General features: G+C 57.7%; 5 protein-coding genes across 5 annotated transcripts; 2 read left to right on the forward strand and 3 right to left on the reverse strand.

Annotated features, from left to right (window-relative positions):
• Nucleotides 1–1,323: 1,323 nt before the first annotated feature.
• Nucleotides 1,324–5,418, forward strand: VTJ83DRAFT_6330 (uncharacterized protein; the record flags this gene model as incomplete). Its single annotated transcript, XM_071013030.1, has 1 exon — nt 1,324–5,418. The coding sequence occupies one exon, from the start codon at nt 1,324–1,326 to the stop codon at nt 5,416–5,418; it is 4,095 nt and encodes a 1,364-aa protein (XP_070863957.1).
• A 322-nt stretch (nt 5,419–5,740) lies between these two features.
• On the reverse strand, nt 5,741–6,715 carry VTJ83DRAFT_6331 (uncharacterized protein; the record flags this gene model as incomplete). Its single annotated transcript, XM_071013031.1, has 2 exons — nt 5,741–6,104; nt 6,195–6,715. 2 exons carry the CDS (start codon nt 6,713–6,715, stop codon nt 5,741–5,743), a joined length of 885 nt encoding a protein of 294 aa, XP_070863958.1.
• Nucleotides 6,716–8,609: 1,894 nt separating this feature from the next.
• On the reverse strand, nt 8,610–9,569 carry VTJ83DRAFT_6332 (uncharacterized protein; the record flags this gene model as incomplete). The annotated part of the gene is made up of 1 exon (XM_071013032.1): nt 8,610–9,569. One exon carries the CDS (start codon nt 9,567–9,569, stop codon nt 8,610–8,612), a length of 960 nt encoding a protein of 319 aa, XP_070863959.1.
• A 3,500-nt stretch (nt 9,570–13,069) lies between these two features.
• Nucleotides 13,070–14,230, forward strand: VTJ83DRAFT_6333 (uncharacterized protein; the record flags this gene model as incomplete). Its single annotated transcript, XM_071013033.1, has 2 exons — nt 13,070–13,855; nt 13,925–14,230. The coding sequence occupies 2 exons, from the start codon at nt 13,070–13,072 to the stop codon at nt 14,228–14,230; spliced, it is 1,092 nt and encodes a 363-aa protein (XP_070863960.1).
• A 3,000-nt stretch (nt 14,231–17,230) lies between these two features.
• Nucleotides 17,231–18,403, reverse strand: VTJ83DRAFT_6334 (uncharacterized protein; the record flags this gene model as incomplete). Its single annotated transcript, XM_071013034.1, has 1 exon — nt 17,231–18,403. The coding sequence occupies one exon, from the start codon at nt 18,401–18,403 to the stop codon at nt 17,231–17,233; it is 1,173 nt and encodes a 390-aa protein (XP_070863961.1).
• Between the last annotated feature and the right edge of the window lie 439 nt (nt 18,404–18,842).

The raw sequence follows: 18,842 nt of genomic DNA on the forward strand, positions 1-18,842 counted from the left end.
TAACGGTGGAGGGGGACTGGTGAGGTGTGGAGAGAGAGAGAGAGAAGTGCTCCCGAGAACCGGAGGAGCGAAACGTGCCCAAAGAGGTCATGAACACGTTGGTTATAGAAAGTCGTACATGCAGCTCCAGGCCACAGGGATATGCAGCGGCCTGGTCGGTTTGGTGTTATGGGTCATGGAAGGTGGGGGGGCCAGGGAGATATTTCAGATCATGGGCCTGCGCATCTTATACGCAGCCTTCTCTTTGATAGGCAGTCGGGGGCGAGGAATTGGCGTAGGCAGCTCGTTAGATGATACCATGGGACAGCGTTGTGATCAACCGTACCGTACCAATTGAGCTTTGGTTCCAAGAAGTGGCCGTGGAGAGAGATGACGACGTGGCGGTGAGGAACAGAGATGTTCTCACGTTCGCTGCCCCGGTGTCCCCTGTCGGGCCTCATCCCCCTGCCTAGGTTGCTGATCTCGAGTCATTTGGATTATCTTCAAGCGAGGCCGCAAGTCATGGCACGGCTCGGCGAATAGTAGCACACCAGCAGCAGTTCGCATTGCAACTCCCGAGGTGCAGCGTTTTCAATCGTATGACGGGACACTGGCCGAAGCCCTAGCTCCTACAGCGTGTCATTTGCGTACATAAGCTCATGATGATGGGCAGAGGGGCTGGGCAAGTTGTATGTCCGTCATTATCACGTGAGCCCCAGTCGTCGTCCGAAGAACAGCGCTGGGGGGGGGGGGGGGGGGCAAAAAGTGACTAATGGTCTTCTGACCTGCAACGGACCAGTGAACGATCGCAGGAGCCCGGGGCAGACTGGAATCGATCGGGCAGACTGGTTCCAGGTATGAAAGAGGAGGGGGCCGGGTGGCTCCTATTGAGACCGGGATTGTGCACAGCCTCAATGGACTTCCGGTGCCAGCGTCAAAGTCACCATACACGTGTAGAAGTCACGCCACCAAGCCTTTTCACTGTCGTTTTGACAGGCTGAATTATGGTCAAAGTGCACGCGAATGTGTAAGCCAATTCCATGTCCCAACAGTTCCGGGCGCCCAATGCTCCCAAGGCGGTGTCCGGATTCTCTTGTGCTCTTGTCGCCGCCTACGTGCTGCGTATAAAGAACTACTACTACTGCTGCTGCTGCTACTGCTACCACTACTATTATTCTTGCGTAAAATACATGAGGGATGGATATGACGAAACCAGCCATACCATACTAGAACCATGGGAAGAGACCTACGTCAACGAGTTCTTACTATTCAACGCCGTCATTTCTTCACCGATATTCGACATCAAGATCTAGTACCCAACCTGCTCACCATAACACCAATGCCATGGCCGATTCGCCTTCGCCTCGATCCAGGTTAACCATCACCCCCGCCCAGCTCGCGCAGCTCACCGATCTCAGGTCCGTCTCCGCCCTCCAGGACCTCGGCGGACTACAAGGCCTTGCCGCTGGCCTCGAGACCGACGTCAAACTCGGCCTTTCCATTGCTCCTACCGCCGCCCCGACCACAACGACGACAACGATAGCCTCCTCATCATTCGCAGCAGCCGCCCATGAGCCGCACGCTAGCTCCCACCACCCGGTCGCCGATGCCGCCCAGCGCCGCTCCGCCTTTGGCAGCAACACCCTCCCCGCGCGGCCTTCCAAGTCCTTCCTCGCCCTGGCCTGGCTGGCCCTCCAGGACCGGGTCCTCGTGCTGCTCTCCATCGCGGCCGCCGTCTCGCTCGCCCTCGGCCTCTACCAGACCTTTGACGGCCACGAGCCCGACCCGGCCGACGAGACGGCGGGGGCCTCGGGCGTCGAGTGGATCGAGGGCGTCGCCATCATCGTCGCCATCGCCGTCGTCGTGCTCGTCGGCGCGCTCAACGACTGGCAAAAGGAGCGGCAGTTCCGGCGGCTGAGCGAGAGGCGCGAGGACCGCGACGTCACGGTCGTCCGCGGCGGGCGGGCCGCGCGCGTCGGCGTCGGCGACGTCATGGTCGGCGACGTCGTGGTGCTCGAGCAGGGGGACGTGCTCCCCGTCGACGGCGTGCTGGTCCAAGGGCACAACGTCAGCTGCGACGAGGCGAGCGCCACGGGGGAGAGCGACCTGGTCAAGAAGATGGGCGCCGAGGAGGCGGTGGCGCGGTGGGAGGAGCTGACGGGCCAAGGCGGCCACGGCGGGGACGGCAGGGAGGAGGAAGAGGAAGAGGAGGAGGAGGAGGAGGAGGAGGAGGAGGCGGCGGCGGGGAGGGAGTGGGCGAGGCAGAGGGCGTTGGGGAAAATCGACCCGTTCCTGGTGTCCGGAGCGAGGGTGCTGGACGGGTCGGGAAGGTTTTTGGTGACGGCGGTGGGGGAGAACTCGATGCTGGGGAGGACCATGATGTCGCTGAGAGAGGACCCGGGCATGACGCCTCTGCAGGCGCGGTTGAGCGTGCTGGCGGGGTACATTGCGAAGCTGGGCAGCACGGCGGGCCTGCTGCTGTTTACCGTGCTCTTGATCGAGTTCCTGGCGAGGCTGCCGGGCAGCACGCACAGCGGCGAGGAAAAGGGCCAAAACTTTCTGCGCATCCTCATGACGGCCATCACCATCGTGGTCGTGGCGGTTCCCGAAGGCCTCCCGCTTGCCGTAACGCTGTCGCTGGCCTTTGCGACCAAAAAGATGACGCGCGAGAACAACCTCGTGCGCCACCTCCAGTCGTGCGAGACCATGGGGAACGCCACGGTCATCTGCTCCGACAAGACGGGCACGCTGACGCAGAACGTCATGACGGTCGTGGGAGGGAGCTTGGGAACGGGGAGCGTAACGTTTGGCGAGGGCCCTCTCGAGAAGTGGGCTGCGAACGGGGGAGGAGATGGGAAGAAAAGGGGGCGCGAACTGGAAAGGGAGGATGACGCTGGGAAAAAGGACGTTCTGCATCAAGAACAACAACAACAACAACAACATCAACACCTCCCAACGACCCAGCTCGCTACGATACTGCCAGACGACTTGACCACCCTCCTGCGCGAGTCGGTTGCCATCAACACGACGGCGTTCGAGGGTGGCGACAGCGACAGCAACGATCCATCTCCTGCTTCTTCCCAACCCATCTACATCGGCACCAAGACAGAGACATCCCTCCTCGACTGGGCTCGAAGGGCCCTCGGCCTCGGCCCGCTGGCCACGGAGCGCGAGCGGCACCCGCTTGTAGCCGTCATGCCCTTCAGCTCGCTACGCAAGTGCATGGGCTCTGTCGTTGCGTTGTCTGCGTCCTCGTCGACCGCGGAATCAGAGTTGGGAGCAGCACAGGGCTTCACATCAACGTCCACGCTCGGCCCGGAAATACGCAGCACTCCCTCCCAACCTCGCTACCGCCTCTTTGTCAAGGGCGCCCCCGAGGTGATCTTGGCGAAGTGCCGGTCCGTGGTTGATGCATCATCCTCTTGGGGACAAGGAGAACGAGGGCAGCCCTCCACGTCGTCGCCGGTGCAGCTGCAGTTCCAGGTCCAACCCCTGAGCGATGCCGACCGCGCAACCGTCGAGGAAACCACCTCGCGGTACGCAGCTCGATCGCTGCGCACGCTGGCACTGGCATACCGCGATCTGGACGCCTGGCCGCCCGTCCCCCGCGGGCGACGTCGAAGAAGAGGGGATGGCGGAGCAAACGCCCTTGAAGGGGACGGATGGGCCGTTTACCTCAAACAAGACTCTTCAAGCTACAGATCGGAAACCGATGGGAATGAAGAAGAAGAAGAAGAAGAAGAAGAAGAAGAGCTCGAGTTCGAAAGCGAGGAGGACTTACTTGCCCGCTACGCCCTCCAAGACCTGACCTTCCTCGGCATCGTTGCCATCCAAGACCCCGTCCGGCCTGGCGTTCCAGCCGCCGTGTATGACTGCCACCGCGCCTCTGTCCAGGTGAAGATGGTCACCGGCGACAAGGTGGAGACGGCCCGCGCCATCGCTCGCGAATGCGGCATCCTCATACCCTCCTCCTCCTCCTCCGACAACGACGACGACAACAACGAAACCAGCCGGTTAGTCATGGAGGGCTCAACCTTCCGCTCCCTCACCGGGCCCGCGCAGCTCGCCGCGGCACGCTCCTTGCGAGTCCTCGCCCGCTCCAGCCCCGAAGACAAGCGCGTGTTGGTGTCGGTGCTCCAGTCCTCTGGCGAAATCGTCGCGGTCACAGGCGACGGCACCAACGACGCAGCCGCTCTTCGCGCGGCCGATGTGGGTTTCTCCATGGGCGTTGCGGGCACCGAAGTCGCCAAAGAAGCCTCCGACATCATCCTCATGGACGACAACTTCGCATCCATCGTCAAGGCCCTCGCCTGGGGGCGGGCGATCAACGACTCGGTCAAGAAGTTCCTGCAGTTCCAGGTGACCGTCAACATCACGGCCGTCATCCTCACCTTCGTCTCCGCCGTCGCAAGCGAAGAGGAGAGATCCGTCCTCTCCGCGGTCCAGCTCCTCTGGGTGAACCTCATCATGGATACCTTTGCGGCCCTCGCCCTCGCCACCGACCCTCCCACCGGCAGCCTGCTCGACCGCCGCCCCGAGCCCCGGCGCGCACCCCTCATCACCCTCACCATGTGGAAGATGATCCTCGGCCAATCCATCTACCAGCTCGCCGTCTGTCTCACCCTGCACTTCGCCGGCCCGGCCGGCAAGCTGGGCTATTTCTACCCCGTTGCCGAGCAACGCACCCTCGTCTTCAACACCTTTGTCTTTATGCAAATCTTCAAGCTCATCAACAGCCGACGGATCGACAACCAGCTCAACATCTTTGAAGGCCTCCACCGCAACCACCTGTTCCAGCTCATGATGGCCATCATGATCGCCGGCCAGGTGCTCATCATCTTCTTCGGCGGCGCGGCCTTCGGCGTCGTCCGCCTCACGCCGGCGCAGTGGGGCATCTCGCTCGTCCTCGGCTTCCTCTCCATCCCCGTGGGCATCCTGATCCGCCTCGTCCCGGACGCCTGGCTCGCCGCCGTCGCCCGCCGCCTCCCCCGCCGCCGCGGCCGGTTCCGCCTGCGCTTCTGGGGAAGGCAGCCCCGCCGGCGCAAGCCGAGCGACGACCTCGAATCCCAGCGCACCCCGTCGGAGGAGGAAGGGGACGCCGAAGGGGACTACTTTGGCGCCGCCATGTGGAAGGTCCGCGACGACCTCGCGTTCCTGAAGCGCCTCCGCGGAGGGCGCCTCAAGGCCCTCGGCGAGGCGGTGCTGCCGCGCAGCCCGAGCCGGGGTCGCGAGGGCAAGCGCGAGGGCAAGCGCGAGGCCAAGGCCTGGCCAAACGCGGCGGCCCGGCAAGCCATGCGCCGTCGTCACGGCCGGCGCAAGTCGCTTACCCAAGCGGCGGTGGGGATGCCGGGGCTGTTGGCCGCGAGCATAGCGGCTATGCCGGACGTGTCGAGGGAGTCGTCGGCGCGGGGGAGAGGGAGGGAGGGGTACGGTGTATGATGAGTAGCGCGTATAGGAAGGGTTTTGGGTAATAGAATGATAGGCGTTGTGGTAACGTAGTGGACAAGAAAGTACTCACGGGCGGCATCGATCTCTGTTGAATTAGCGCTGCCTTTGGCACGGGCTTGTCGCTGCCCCGTTGTGCGCTGGTGGTAATTCATAACGATGAGTTGGAAAATGCTGTAGATACAGGCTATTATGCGTAACCTATATATAGTATCTATTGAAATCACCCACATCACCTTTGCCGACCGGAAGACCCGCCGTGTCTCGTTGAATCCTGGGTCCGGCCGTCGTCGGGCACAAGTTGACATCCGCACACCTAGCGACCGGTCGCCAGCCTCATACGGAACGAGAGAATAAATGGCAGCTGCGTGTAGTTGCTGCTAGCCTCGACCCGCTCAAGGGCATCGTCCTCGCCAAACGCCAGCTCCTCCATGGCGTCCATGACCAGCCCAGCCCCGAAAAAGGTGGCAAAGAGCTCGTGCATGGGACGGTGGAAGTAGACCTGTTTCTCGGGCTGTCCTGGCACGGCGATGCCCATGTACGGAGGCACAGACATGTACTCCCGGATGATCTTGCTGCGGATGACTTCCAGATTGCCAGTCTCCGGGTTGTTGCGTACCTCGACGTGGCGGGCCGCGTTGGATGTGACGAAGACGGGGTGAAGCAGGGTGGCGACGAACCTGCGGGCGTCAGCGAGAAGCCCGAGGGGATTTGATGGGGGGAAGCCTTATGAATGTCAGCGCACAAGAGAAGGAGGGAGAGAGACTCACACCCCATCCTCCTTCAACAACCTCGTCAACGCCCTCGCAAGCGGATCGATATCCGCCACGTCCATCAACGCCATGTTGATCAGCACAATGTCAAACCCCCCCTCCTCCGTCGCCAGCGTCGCCAGATCCTCCTCGCTCGTCACATCCACCTTCCGCCAGCGCACCGCCACCCCCTCCCGGTCTTCATGATACCCCCTCGCCACCTTCAACATCTCCCCGCTCCCGTCCGTTGCCAGCACCTCGGAGACCGCCCTCTCTCCCCCGCCGCTCAGGGCCGCCAGCTTTGCGGCGAGCCAGCGCGCTCCCAGGCCATTTCCCGTCGCAAGCTCCAGGGCTCGGAGCCTGCCTGCCCGGGCAAAGGTTGGCGCAAGCAGGCGAGCCAGCGACGGCTCCTGGAGACGGCGCCAATACTTGTTGCCTTCGCGAGTGATTGCGCCGTCCCAGTAGGCGGCGTTGGCGTCCCAGGAGGAGAGGGCCTGGGCGGCTAGGGAGGAGGAGGAGGAGGGGGCCGAGAAGGGCATTGTGGAGGGTACCAAGCTGCTTTGCCGAGACGTCTGAGACGTGAGGTCTTGGGACTTGAAGACGTTGCCAGGGCCAAGACGCATGGCTGCTAGGCACCTTGAGGTTGGACGTCCAAGCCCTTTTGCTCACGGGGTGAGGCAGGGGGTTAGCTTTGGCCGAGTGAGTCAGCCTGCGGCCAAGAGCTGCAGGTATCAGAATCCGTTCTTCTGACAGGATCAATGAACTCATATGGATTGAAGACCTGGACCCTCTGAGCTAGTTACCCGGCTACATCCAGCCTTGAATCCCTAGAAAGTATAGGATCTACGCTGTTTGTAAGACGTGGTGGATTTGCTCGAGACAGCCCTTGGTTTGGTGGGCTGGAGTTTCTTCAATCATCATCCAACGCTGTCCCAAGCGAAACAATCCCTATTAATATGTACTTTCACTTCCCCGGTTACTTCTTGTTCCACCACCCTCCCCCCAAAAGTATTCTCACCTCCTGGAAATCAGCCTGACAGCTGAGCTGCCGCCAAGGCAAAGAGCACCAAACGATGCCCGTCCTCTTGAACCTCATTATACTAGGTAGCGACTCCCTTCAGCCCCCGAGCGTTTCTCTGGTTGGCCGTCTTGTCGGAGTCTTGAGGTCTCCGCAACACACCTTGAAATTCCAGCTCGAGGAACACCGTCTGCGATCCCTCTGATGGGCCATCTGGAAACAAGAGCGAAGGTGTCCCTTCCGATAACCAACTCTGTCGCGTAACCGGATCGCTGGTCCGACCCGTACGACGCTTGTGCTTCCAACGTGTTTGGTGCTATCCTGGAGCGACCTTGTGGACAGAATTAGGCCCTGGAGCTCAATGGATCCGAATCCTGCTTGTTGGACGAGCCGAGTTTGCCGTCCATCCGATGTGCCCGGTGCACCGGCTGCTTCCCACCCCCCCGTTCCGGATCCTTTGGCAATGGTGACTGTCGCCTCTGTGTATATTTCGCTCGTTTGCTCTAGCTGAGCGCTCTTGTCTGCTTCGCTATCCTGGACGATGCATGAGGCGTCGCCCCATGGAAGCCCAATCGCTCATCACCTTGACGGCATCCTGGAGCGTTTGGCCAAGTTCCCGGACCGCTATGCCGCGCAGGAACCGCTCGTAGGATGATTGGGTAAGAAGAAACGTTTGTGGACCGCCCCGGAATTTACTCATCTTTCCAACGCTGGGCTCTCTGGCACCACAAAAGACGCTTTGCGAGCTCCCGCATGGGTATTCAGTTAGGCGCTTGGTTTCCAAATTTTGTTCGGCAGTGCCTAGGCATCGAGTGTTAAGCTAGACCATCCGTTATCCCAAGGGACATGGGCGATGCCAAGAAACCAAGCCTCAGAGATGAACCACCCCTCCACCGGGGGCGTGCCGCCACATCTCGTGTTTAGCAAAGACAAGACCGAGTCATATACCTGCATCACCAACTATGATCTCGCGGCCACCAGTACCTTCTGGAGATGCATGTACTATACATCAAGCGCCCTTATCCCTATCGTCCCAACCCTCCTCATTGCCCTTCTTATCCTTACCATCCTCTTCCGCAGGTATCTTCTCCCGTATTCCCCTCCCGCGTTTTCGTCTCGTCCATCTTTCGTCTATATTGCTATGAAGACACCTTATCCGGTTTCTTGAGGTTCTGTACTATAATATCGCAATGAGTGTTGAGCCCATGACTATTGTGCGCCCCCCACGTTGTGGCTGTCCCCTTCGCCTTCACGTTTAATTACCTGGCGGCAGCGACGCGACAGATCATGTAGAAAACAACCTCCTGTGATGCATTTCCAATGACAGGTGACCGAGCTGACTAGCGATCCGTGTCTACCAGGCGTCCGACAAAATTCCAGATTGAAAGCCTCTTTGGACAATCATCAAACTGCCCTTAAGCTTGTTTCACCGAAGCCCGCCTGGCCTCTTTATAGACGCTAGTATCCACAAACCTCTCCAACTCCGCCCTTGTAAATGGTCTTCTCTTGTCGACCCTTGCAAGGTACTCATCTTCATGCTGGATGAAATCGACCAAGGCCTTATCCAACCTTCCTGGTCCCCACACATGGTTCTTCCAGACGCTCCGGAGCACGGGAAGATCCACGCCAACGGTTTGTGCTACCCAGTGGTCCACCTTCTCGGGGGTAGCTTTATAAACTTGATACGTCCGATCGAGGGCGCGGATATACTTTACGATCTTTTGGCGTGTGTGCGGGTCCCGGAGCTTCTCTTTAGTCGAGTAAAGGCTATAGACCTCGCGATAAGCCGTAGCGTTCTCGAAAAGGATAACATTGTCGACGCCGAGAGCCCGAACTCCTAGCTCAACCGATGGTTCCCAGGCTCCAAAGGCATCGACGGTGCCGTTTCCAAACTGCACTGGGAGTGAGTTGGACGCGCATGGCTCGCGCAGGCAGTAGGTGCCGTTGACGATGGTATAGCCATCGGACACTCCGGCGCTTGCAAGCAGTTTGTGCACAAAGACCTCAGAAGATGTCCCTGGAACAACTCCGATCCGCTTGCCTCTCAGGTCGGCGAGCTTTGTGATTCCGGCGGCCTTGTTGGCAACGAGACGGTAGGCGACCTCGACGACAATCCCAATGAGCCGGTAGTTTGTGTTGTTAACGTAGTACTTGAGCCCCTGAGTGACCGCATTGGCAGCTAGGTCGATGCTGGTGTCCTGCAGATTCGCGATGCTCCCATTAATAACCGTTACGACATCGGCGTCGTAATAGTGGTTGCCGGCATATCGAAGTGGTGTGTGCTCAATCGTTGACGCGGACGCGGAGATGTTCAAAGCAAGAACCTGAAGGTGGAGGAATGGAAAGATGAGGAACCAAAGCTGAAAGGTTCTCATTTTGAGGGATCATATGTGGGATAGAATTCGAACGCAGATCTGATGGATAATACACTGTTGTTGAAGTGGTCGGGCGAGGAACAATCTTGAGGATGGCCTTCGGTAGCGTATACTTATAGACCCGAGCAGAGGTAGGAGGAACTACAAGTTTTAACGATGTGATGTCTAGGTGACGATCGAAGACAGCACCACCCTAGCCTACCTACCGGTGTACGCATCTCATCAGCCTATCTAGTTCACAAATGATACTGAAAGGACCTGACCAGTGACAAGAAACGTCTCTGGAATCAATCCGTGAGATGACCATGAGTAGGATTGATCCAGGGCTCGAGTATACCTGGGTTGCCTGTATCTGTTCACATATTTCTGCAATAGAACCACTCGAATGAAACACAACGTATCTGAAAGACGCAAAACGTGCGCACCCATTATATCCGGTAAGCAGGGAATTCATGGGAGGAGAGAGGGTTCCTGGTTCGTGCTACTTGAATCTCACGGCGGTCCTTGCATTGTACTCAATCGGCAACGGCCTTGAGACGGGCCGCATATTACCGTGAGTCTTGGTGTTCACTCGCAATTTGTGCCTTCCTGTCGTGCTCCTGAGGAGGATCGGTCACGTTGCTAGACATCTGGCATATCTTTCCTTACACTTAGGCACGAACTCTTATGTCCCATGATCATTTTGGCGCGCTGAATCCCAGATGGTCCTGGATTTCCAATGACAAGATGTAGACCCTCTCGAATGCGGCGCCGGGTCGCTCGGAGGTGGGTGTCGCAGGCCTGCGACAGCTCTTGACACAGTTGTGCCGTGCAAGAGATGTCCCAACAGACAACCTGCAAAAACACAAAGTAACAAACCAGATGATCCCAACCCTCCACCGTCTGGTAACTTCCTTCAATCTGCTTCCCCAGCGCACGCAAATCCCTTCCCATGTCTCTGTCCTGCAGAACCGCCCCCACTATGGGCCATGCTTGAGGGAATAGGAGAAGGCTGGTGATGCCCGACGGCGGCTGCCGGGGCAGAATAACGCCCAACGCAGCACCGCCTCAAAGTTTGGGAACTCTGCAACGTCAGAGGGCACATGGAATCCCGTGCTTATGATGATCATGAAAAAGTGGAAACTACTGGCCAGGTGTGTCGCCGACGGAATGTTGGCGGATTTCCGGCATGCTCCCCCTGTCACCGAGCATCCGTCGAACAAGCTGGGAGAGAGGCGTTGGGACCCATGCGTCAGACTTCCACCGGTTGAGTTCTTGATATACCATGTCTGTGTTTGATTGCGACGCCGAGGTGGCTGTGCCCCAGGCCGTCCCTAGCGCTGGGAGCGACGGAGCGCGAGAGAAAGATGCCCCCGTTTGAGTCTCAGAGCCCCAGAGTTTCGTGAAACGTAATTCTACCTGCTGCATAAACTCAGATCTTCAACATCCAGAAACAACCTAGCGATTGAGTCTCTTCATTTTAATTGTTTTCTGTTATGTTGTTCTCAATACTCAATAGTTATTAGTTGCTCTGTCTTGCTTGAGTGTCATCATCGGCCAGATGTTACTCCGTCATCAAGCTTTGAGGCGGAACCGACACTAGCCACACCCACAGGCTAAGGCGAATGTGCCATCGCCGAATCAAACAATGCCACCCATACACCGCTCAGCCTTCGCCTGTTCTCCGTGGCTCGACCGAAATGCAGGAATTGAAAAAGTGAAAGTGTTATCGTTGGACCAATGAGTCCGCCCCCCCCCCCCAAGATCCGACTCTGTGTCGGTGAGTTCCCACCGAAATCTTTCGCCCAAACCGTGGTAGGGACCTCGCAAGTTCTTCTTATATCTAAGCCACGGTCTCATGCCATTTTTCCCGAGGCAGATTTGACACAAGTTCCATCTTCCGTCTTGTCCTGACAACTGTTCTACAGAACGGGCAGGTGAAGCCAGCCGTGGTGAGATTGAAAATCAGCCAGACTGCACGTAGGGCGGGCCGGCAGATTACCCGCGGCTTGGTCCAGGCCAAGTGGAATCGATCGAAGAGGGGGCATTCCACGGCGTTGGAATACCGTCTACGGCATGTATGAGTTGTGTCGCTGTGGGAGCTTGGGTCCGTTATGAACAAATACTCAGCCACGATGTCAGGACCAGATCTGGAAGGTCGGTTGTCTTGGCAACGTAGAATGGAAACGGAACAAAGGCTAAGTGCAATGAGACCTCATGTATCATGTTCTGTACGGGAGTGTTCGCGGAGCCGGAAAATTCCGTGCATAGACCCATACCACACGGTCTCGAGAAAAAAGACCATAGTAACACAACATCGCTGTGAGTATGCCTTGATGACCGGAACTAGGAAGGTTCGGAAGACAACTACCGAGAACCGTGTGTAAGATGGAGTTCCAACCTTACTGGTGAGGGCAGCTTCGCTCGTTGACTGATGAGAAAAGGCTTCCCAAGAAGTTGCATTCAGTAATAGGTACCTTACATCAAAACCCATGGTCGTTGGCGTGGATGCTATGAATCCCTGCCTTACCTTGGATAGCTTACTGTGATGGCGGAGCTTTGATACGTAGTTAGCTAGCTAGTACCCAAGAGCCAAGAGCTCCTCTGGCAAGCTTTCGACCGCGACTCCTACACAACAATACACAGCCTACGGTGTATGCAACCAAAGGTCCCAGGTGCCATGCTTCGGGTCGTTAGTCAATTCCCTTCTCGGAAAGGCGCAACAATCGGTGTAAAAAACGGCATAATGACGGACCAATCTGGTGGGAGCGATGTCTGCAAGCGGGCACCGGCACAGCCTCGAAGGGGTGGCAGCGAGAAGCGACGATGATGACGGTGAAGCTGGGTCGACGGCCAACAAGCCGAGGCATTTTTTTTATTTCTTGGGGCAATGGGCAGGCGTCTTGTTTAGGACCCTCTCAGTGCGCCCGGTTGGGCCGATGGCTTGAGGAGGATGTTTGGGCCGGCCTCTCGTGATCTGGCTCGAGAAGCGTCGTGCTGCACTGAAGATGAAAATCAGCCCTGAAGGATTGCTGACTGCGACGATGCACAAGGTACCATAGGTACCATGCGCCTCGCTGCCCGAGCCGCATTGGCGGATCCAACTTCACGGCGTCATCAGCCCGCCCAGTGTGGGGTTCGGTAGCATCTTGGCACAAGACCCAGGAGCCGCCAGCCAATCATACGTGCAGGGTGGCCGTCCCGTGCGGGGCCCATCAAGAACCCACCACCTGACTTGGATGACAAAGACCTCTCCACGTTGCTGTATTTACCATCTGCAATGCGATGCTCACGTTACTTCGTCTCGCCTTGTTGCTTCTAGCTATAAACATAGGCAACAGCCCAACCCATCTCGAGTTTGGCGTGCTTCATCAGTTCGGTGTCTCCCCCGGACCTATCATCCAGGACCGCCCCAGCAGTCGCCGTTGTCGCCACCATCCTCAGCGACCATCCTCACCTCTGGTCACCCTTTTCGCTCACGCCAACATCCCATCGGCATACCACACCACGCCACTGCTGCCATGAGCGCCCCCGTCGAAACCGTCAAGGGCAAGGCGATCGCCCCCGAGCTAGAGAACCACAACCATGACAACAACGTCCCCGCCACCGGCTTCCGGCCCCACCAGAACATGAAGGTGGAGCCTCCCCGGCAGGAGGACCTGCAGCGGAGCTATGCTGCCATCGTCGACGAGGCTCACTACCCGGGTTGGTACGGCACCATGGTGAACGCGCTGGGCGCCGTCATGGGCACGCTGGGCGCCGTCCCGTGCATCATCTGCTGCCCGAACCCGTACAAGCGCGTGCATCAGGGCAACGTGGGGCTCGTCACCAAGTTCGGACGCTTCTACAAGGCCGTCGACCCGGGCCTGGTCAAGATCAACCCGCTGTCCGAGTCGCTGATCCAGGTCGACGTCAAGATCCAGATCGTCGAGGTGCCCCTGCAGACGTGCATCACCAAGGACAACGTGTCGCTGCAGATCAACTCGGTCATCTACTACAGCGTTGTGGCGCCCCACAAGGCGGCGTTCGGCGTGTCCAATGTGCGCCAGGCGCTCATCGAGCGCACCCAGACCACGCTGCGCCACGTCGTGGGCGCCCGCGTGCTGCAGGACGTGATTGAGCGGCGCGAGGAGGTGGCCCAGAGCATCGGCGAGATCATCGAGGACGTGGCCGGACACTGGGGCGTCCAGGTCGAAAGCATGCTCATCAAGGACATGATCTTTAGCCAAGAGCTCCAGGAGTCGCTGAGCATGGCTGCCCAGAGCAAGCGCATCGGCGAAAGCAAGATCATCGCGGCCAAGGCCGAGGTAAGAATCGACCCGTTTCAACCTCACTCATCTCGGTGCCTTTTGCTCACTCTTCTCCCCCCCCTCCAGGTCGAAGCTGCCAAACTCATGCGCCAAGCCGCCGACATCCTCTCTTCCGCTCCCGCCATGCAGATTCGCTACCTCGAGGCCATGCAAGCCATGGCCAAGAGCGCCAACAGCAAGGTCATCTTCCTGCCGGCTGCGAATCAGACCATGCCTAACCAAGCCACCTTCAACGCCGCCCTTGCTCACGAGTCTGGCACCGCCAACCCCTTCGGCGAGGGCAGCAGCACGGTCGCACCGGCTCACGACTTTTCAAGCACCGACCACGGCTTCTCCCAGGCCATCCAAGCCAAAGTGATTGAAAGCATCTGAGCTTCAACGCTCGGTCACACGATGGAGACGACTTGATGATGGGGCTGTTTCAACGGTCACGACGTGTGGAACTCTTGGTGGGGTTACTGCTCTGACTTGACTTGCGTGGTTTGCCCTTCGTTCCTTGATACCACGCGGCGCAGCACGACGCGCGCCGTTTGGCAGGATTCTCCGATGTGCGTTTTTTTACTGGGATAAGTGGTTTGGCACAAAGGATGGAGGATGGAAGATGGACTTGATACCTATCGTTTTGATTTCACAGAGGATACCCTGTTTGATACTTTGGAAGCCGTGTCGAAGAGAAACATAACTAATAGTCTGTAAAAAGCCGACCCAGCTTTCACATCAATGAATGACGTCATAAACACGCTCCCAAAACATCACAAAGCTCGCCAGCGAGCACAATCAACCACCCAGCCTCACGTGGGTTGGACCCTCACGTGGGTTGGATGTCTCCACCCCAGCCTCCTGACCGAGGCTGGCTCGCCAGACACCCCCCAGGTGGCGTTTCTCTGCTGCCTACGAAACCCCTGACATGCCAGGATTTTACTGCTATGTGCAGGTAGGCAATGTCGGTCTGCCTGGCCATTCTTTCGCCGCCACCACGCCATCGCTGACTCTAAACGTGAAGGGTGCGTGGCGCAGGGCACAGTGTCCCCATGGGAACACTGGCACAGGCAGTTTCGCTCTGGTCGGGCTGTACCAGGGAAAGCTGCTGCCCGTGGAGGATTCGAACGCAAACGCCTTCTTGGTTGCGTTTCGATCTTCGTCCGGTACAGGTGGTACCTATCCCCCCGCTGGGCTATGCCACTCGCGGAGGATGATGAGCACAGCATAGGAATGCGGTGGTATAGTACCTACCCTTAGCCGTCTTGTCTTGTCCTTGCCCTGTGGTGCAATCGATTCTCCGTGTCCCCTTCCCGCCCACAATCCTCGCGTTAATTCACAAGTGTCATGGTGTCATGTGTTGTTTGTGTCTTCTAGGTATTATCGTGCTCTTTTTCTCGAGAACCGTGTTCCACCAACATCCAACTTTCGTGATATAACTGTCCTGACAGAGTCCTACTTCCACTTTTCGTCGCTGTCTCTGATGCTCGTTCTTCCTGGTCGGCTTTCAACACTCCGGAATCAAAAGGTCAACTTGAAGAGGCCCCACTATGAAGTCGCCAACTCCAGATCCATTCACTCCCACGCCAGGCGGCTGCCCCTTGATGCCTAGCCTTTCCCGTTTCGCCCTGCTTGGTTCACAGGCAAAGCGCTTCCTTGATAGACGCAACTACAGCATCACTTCTATAGTTGTACGCCTCGTGTGTCCTGTGTTGATGTGTTGAGCTGTGAGATGGTTTGTTGCAGTTGCCCCTATTGAAGCGATGATGGCTGTACTGCCCAAGTAAACGTCATCTGATAATTAGCATCTCCATCATCTATCCCCTCGTATCTTCTTCAAGTCATTACCCATTACACTTGCATGGTTGCCTGACAGAATCGTTCGCCTCGCCTCACCTCGCCTCACCTCATCACCACCTGCCATTGCCAAACAAAAAGCCAACCAGCCAAAACCACAAAAAGCTCACCAGCTCCAGGTCCACCCACCCTCACGCGGGTTGCTGTCAAGGACAGCTTCAGATGGTTGCCTGGGCTGGCTACGAAAACCCCTCGGTGGGATTTTACAATACTTCGGTCGCCGGACGCGCCGTCGTTTTCATCGAGGGCGCGACTCGCAGGGCATCTGCGCATCGTATTTTCGACGGGGAGGTTCGATGGCAAGGCATCGCGTGGTCTTTTGCATACGCGTCCTTGTGGTAGTAGGACGCAGAGGAGGAGCTTTCTGTCCATCGGGACACTCCTGCATCTCCGTAGAGTTTCTTCTCAGAAGGGGCTGGTCAGCGCACCTGCAGGTGGTGGTCGGGTCACGACTCGACACGTCATTTTCTTTTTTTTTCGACTCGAGTTCGAGTCGAACAGAGGTCGCTTTGTTCGTGCCTGCTTTTTTCTGCATGACAGTTTCTTGACTCTCGTCCCCCCAGCTGAGCCATTTTGGCTTCTCTCCATGCTGGGGGTGATGTGCACTGATAGAAGAGCCGATTATATACCCACGGTCTCCTCCGTTCTTCTATATTAGACACTCTTCCTCTTCTTCACTGGACTCACCATCTCCCACCTGCTCAACTTCCGAACTTTCATGCTGCTGTTGACGTTGCCTACTCCTCGACCTGGTGCCATTGTCTTTACATCAACCCTCATCAGCGCCCCGCATCATCGTTCACGATGATTACCGGCAAATTCCGGATGTCGCTTTCTAACATGCCCTCCATAGCTATGGTATTGTCGTTCCCACGTCGTCTGCATTTCACATCGCCCAAGGCTCCACATAGTTGTATTGCTCGTCGCCTTGATTCTCGAATGAACAGTCCATTGAAGCAACATGGCCGTCACCATGTCCCGGTCAACCGTGTCGAATCTCTGGCAACAGGACTCCATCCCTGTGATCATGAGACCAAGGACTTCATCGTAGACGTGGGTGTGTTGCTCGTCACTGCCATCAGCACTATTTCTATTGTCACGATTTCCCATCATCAGTATCGTCCTCTCCTAGGTTCATTTCGACACCATCCGTCGCCCCTATCGTCAGCAGGTCGAGATGTCAACAGCAAACACGGTAACTGCTGGAAAGTCTGTCTGTAATTAGTTTGCAACGCCTACCCTGGTGAAAAAAAAGACGTCACATGCATCTGCAGAGGTGTGATGCGCTCGAACATAGACACACGTTGGCAGTCAAATGGAAACCATCACACCACCAAGCGTTGTTTGAGCCTACAGACATTATTGGATTTCACATGAGGACAGCCTGGAGCGATAGAAGTGCAGCTGACCAACCTCGGAATTGGAGGCAAATGGCATGAACCCAAAAAAAAAAAAAAGAACATATGTTGGACCAACTAGCAGAAAAACCATCTAACCACACTGACTATCGGCACAAACCACTCTCCCTCCACCACCTTAATGCAACATGCTCTTCCCAATCTCGCTCTGCCACCCATTTGCCCTCTCAAACCCGTTCGAGTGGGTCTGATAGTCCATAAACGCCTTGTACACCTCCTCCTTGCTCGTCAAGACAAACGGCCCGTACTGCACAATCGGCTGGTCGAGCGGCGTGCCCGCCACCAGGACGAACCTGGCCGCCTTGTCGGCCCCGGGGTCCACCGAGGCGTACACGGCCTGCCCGGCATCCTGGAACACCACGTTGTGATACTGCGGCACGAGCCTCCTCTCGCCGCCGCTCTCCTCGTCGGCGCCCAGCAACACGTCCCCCTCGAGCGTGTAGGCGAAGGCGGTCCACCCCTCGGGCACCTCCTGCGTGATCCTGCCGCCGGGCTGGATCTCAATGTCCAGCAGCCACACCGGCGTGTAGGCCAGGTCCTTGACGCTCTCCACCCCCTGGCTGACGCCGCTGATGACCTTGACCGTCACCCTCCCCTCGTCCGCCTTCACCACGGGCACCTCCTCCGCGCGCAGGTCGCGATACCGCGGCTCGCACCCCTTCAGCTCCTTGGGCAGGTCCACCCACAGCTGCAGCCCGACGTTGGGGCTCCCGTCCTCGTTCTGCACCGGCATCTCGGCGTGCACGATGCCCCGCCCCGCCGTCATGAACTGCAGGTCGCCGGGGTTCAGGCGGCCGCGGTTGCCGGCAAAGTCCTCGTGCTCGATGCCGCCTTGGAGGAGGTAGGTGATGGTCTCCTGGCCGCGGTGCGGGTGGTCGGGGAAGCCGGCGCCGGGGGAGACGGAGAAGTGGTCGAGCATGAGAAAGGGGCTAAGGTTGCGGAGCTGCGCGGTGCCGATGGAGCGGCGGACCTTGGCGCCGGCGCCTTCGGATTGCTCGCGGGCGAGGACCGCCTGGCGGATGAGGCGGGGGAGGAGGCGGCGGGAACCGTTAGCGGCCATGGTTGTGGACGTAGTTTGGCTTGTATTTGATGCTGCTGCTGCTGCTGCTGCTGCTGCTGATGATGATGATGATGTTATTGCTTGAGACGTTGTGACGGTGGTGCTTGTCGGGATGGCTGGCTTTATAAAACTTGTCGCTGCTGTGAGCAAATGCGGGAAGTAAATCACCAAGGTCGAGCAGAGGCCAATGACGATGGCGATGATGATACTGATGCGAGAAAGAGTCCTCATCGAATCACCAGGGAGTTGACGCACTATTTGTATTGATGGCGACAAACCTGGTGAAGACCGTCGACGTTCCTCGAAGCATCACCAACCTAGCTAAGCTTTTATAAGAGATCGCCAATCCGATCCGAACCTCTTTGGCGGTTTTCTTACTAAGGTCACCGTAATGATGCTCTCTGGAGTCAGGTTGGCGGGGCGCGGCGGGGCAGCGAGCGGCCCACCATTCCGCATACGGTTAGATCTGATTACTTCACCAAGGATAATCGATCTCTCAGCCAGAGTCACGGCCACAGCCATGCCAAGAAAGTAAAAGAGGGCTCGAGGGATTCCCGGATGTGACAAACAGATGATTCATCCAAGCTTGTTGGCCTTCAGGAACATGTTTCAGCACTGACAGAAGGGGGACACATCAAGTTTTCAATCGATCAATTCCAGGACGTCAACT

The sequence above is a fragment of the Remersonia thermophila genome, chromosome 6, assembly GCF_042764415.1.
Source record: "Remersonia thermophila strain ATCC 22073 chromosome 6, whole genome shotgun sequence".
Classification (NCBI taxonomy): Eukaryota; Fungi; Ascomycota; class Sordariomycetes; order Sordariales; family Chaetomiaceae; genus Remersonia; species Remersonia thermophila.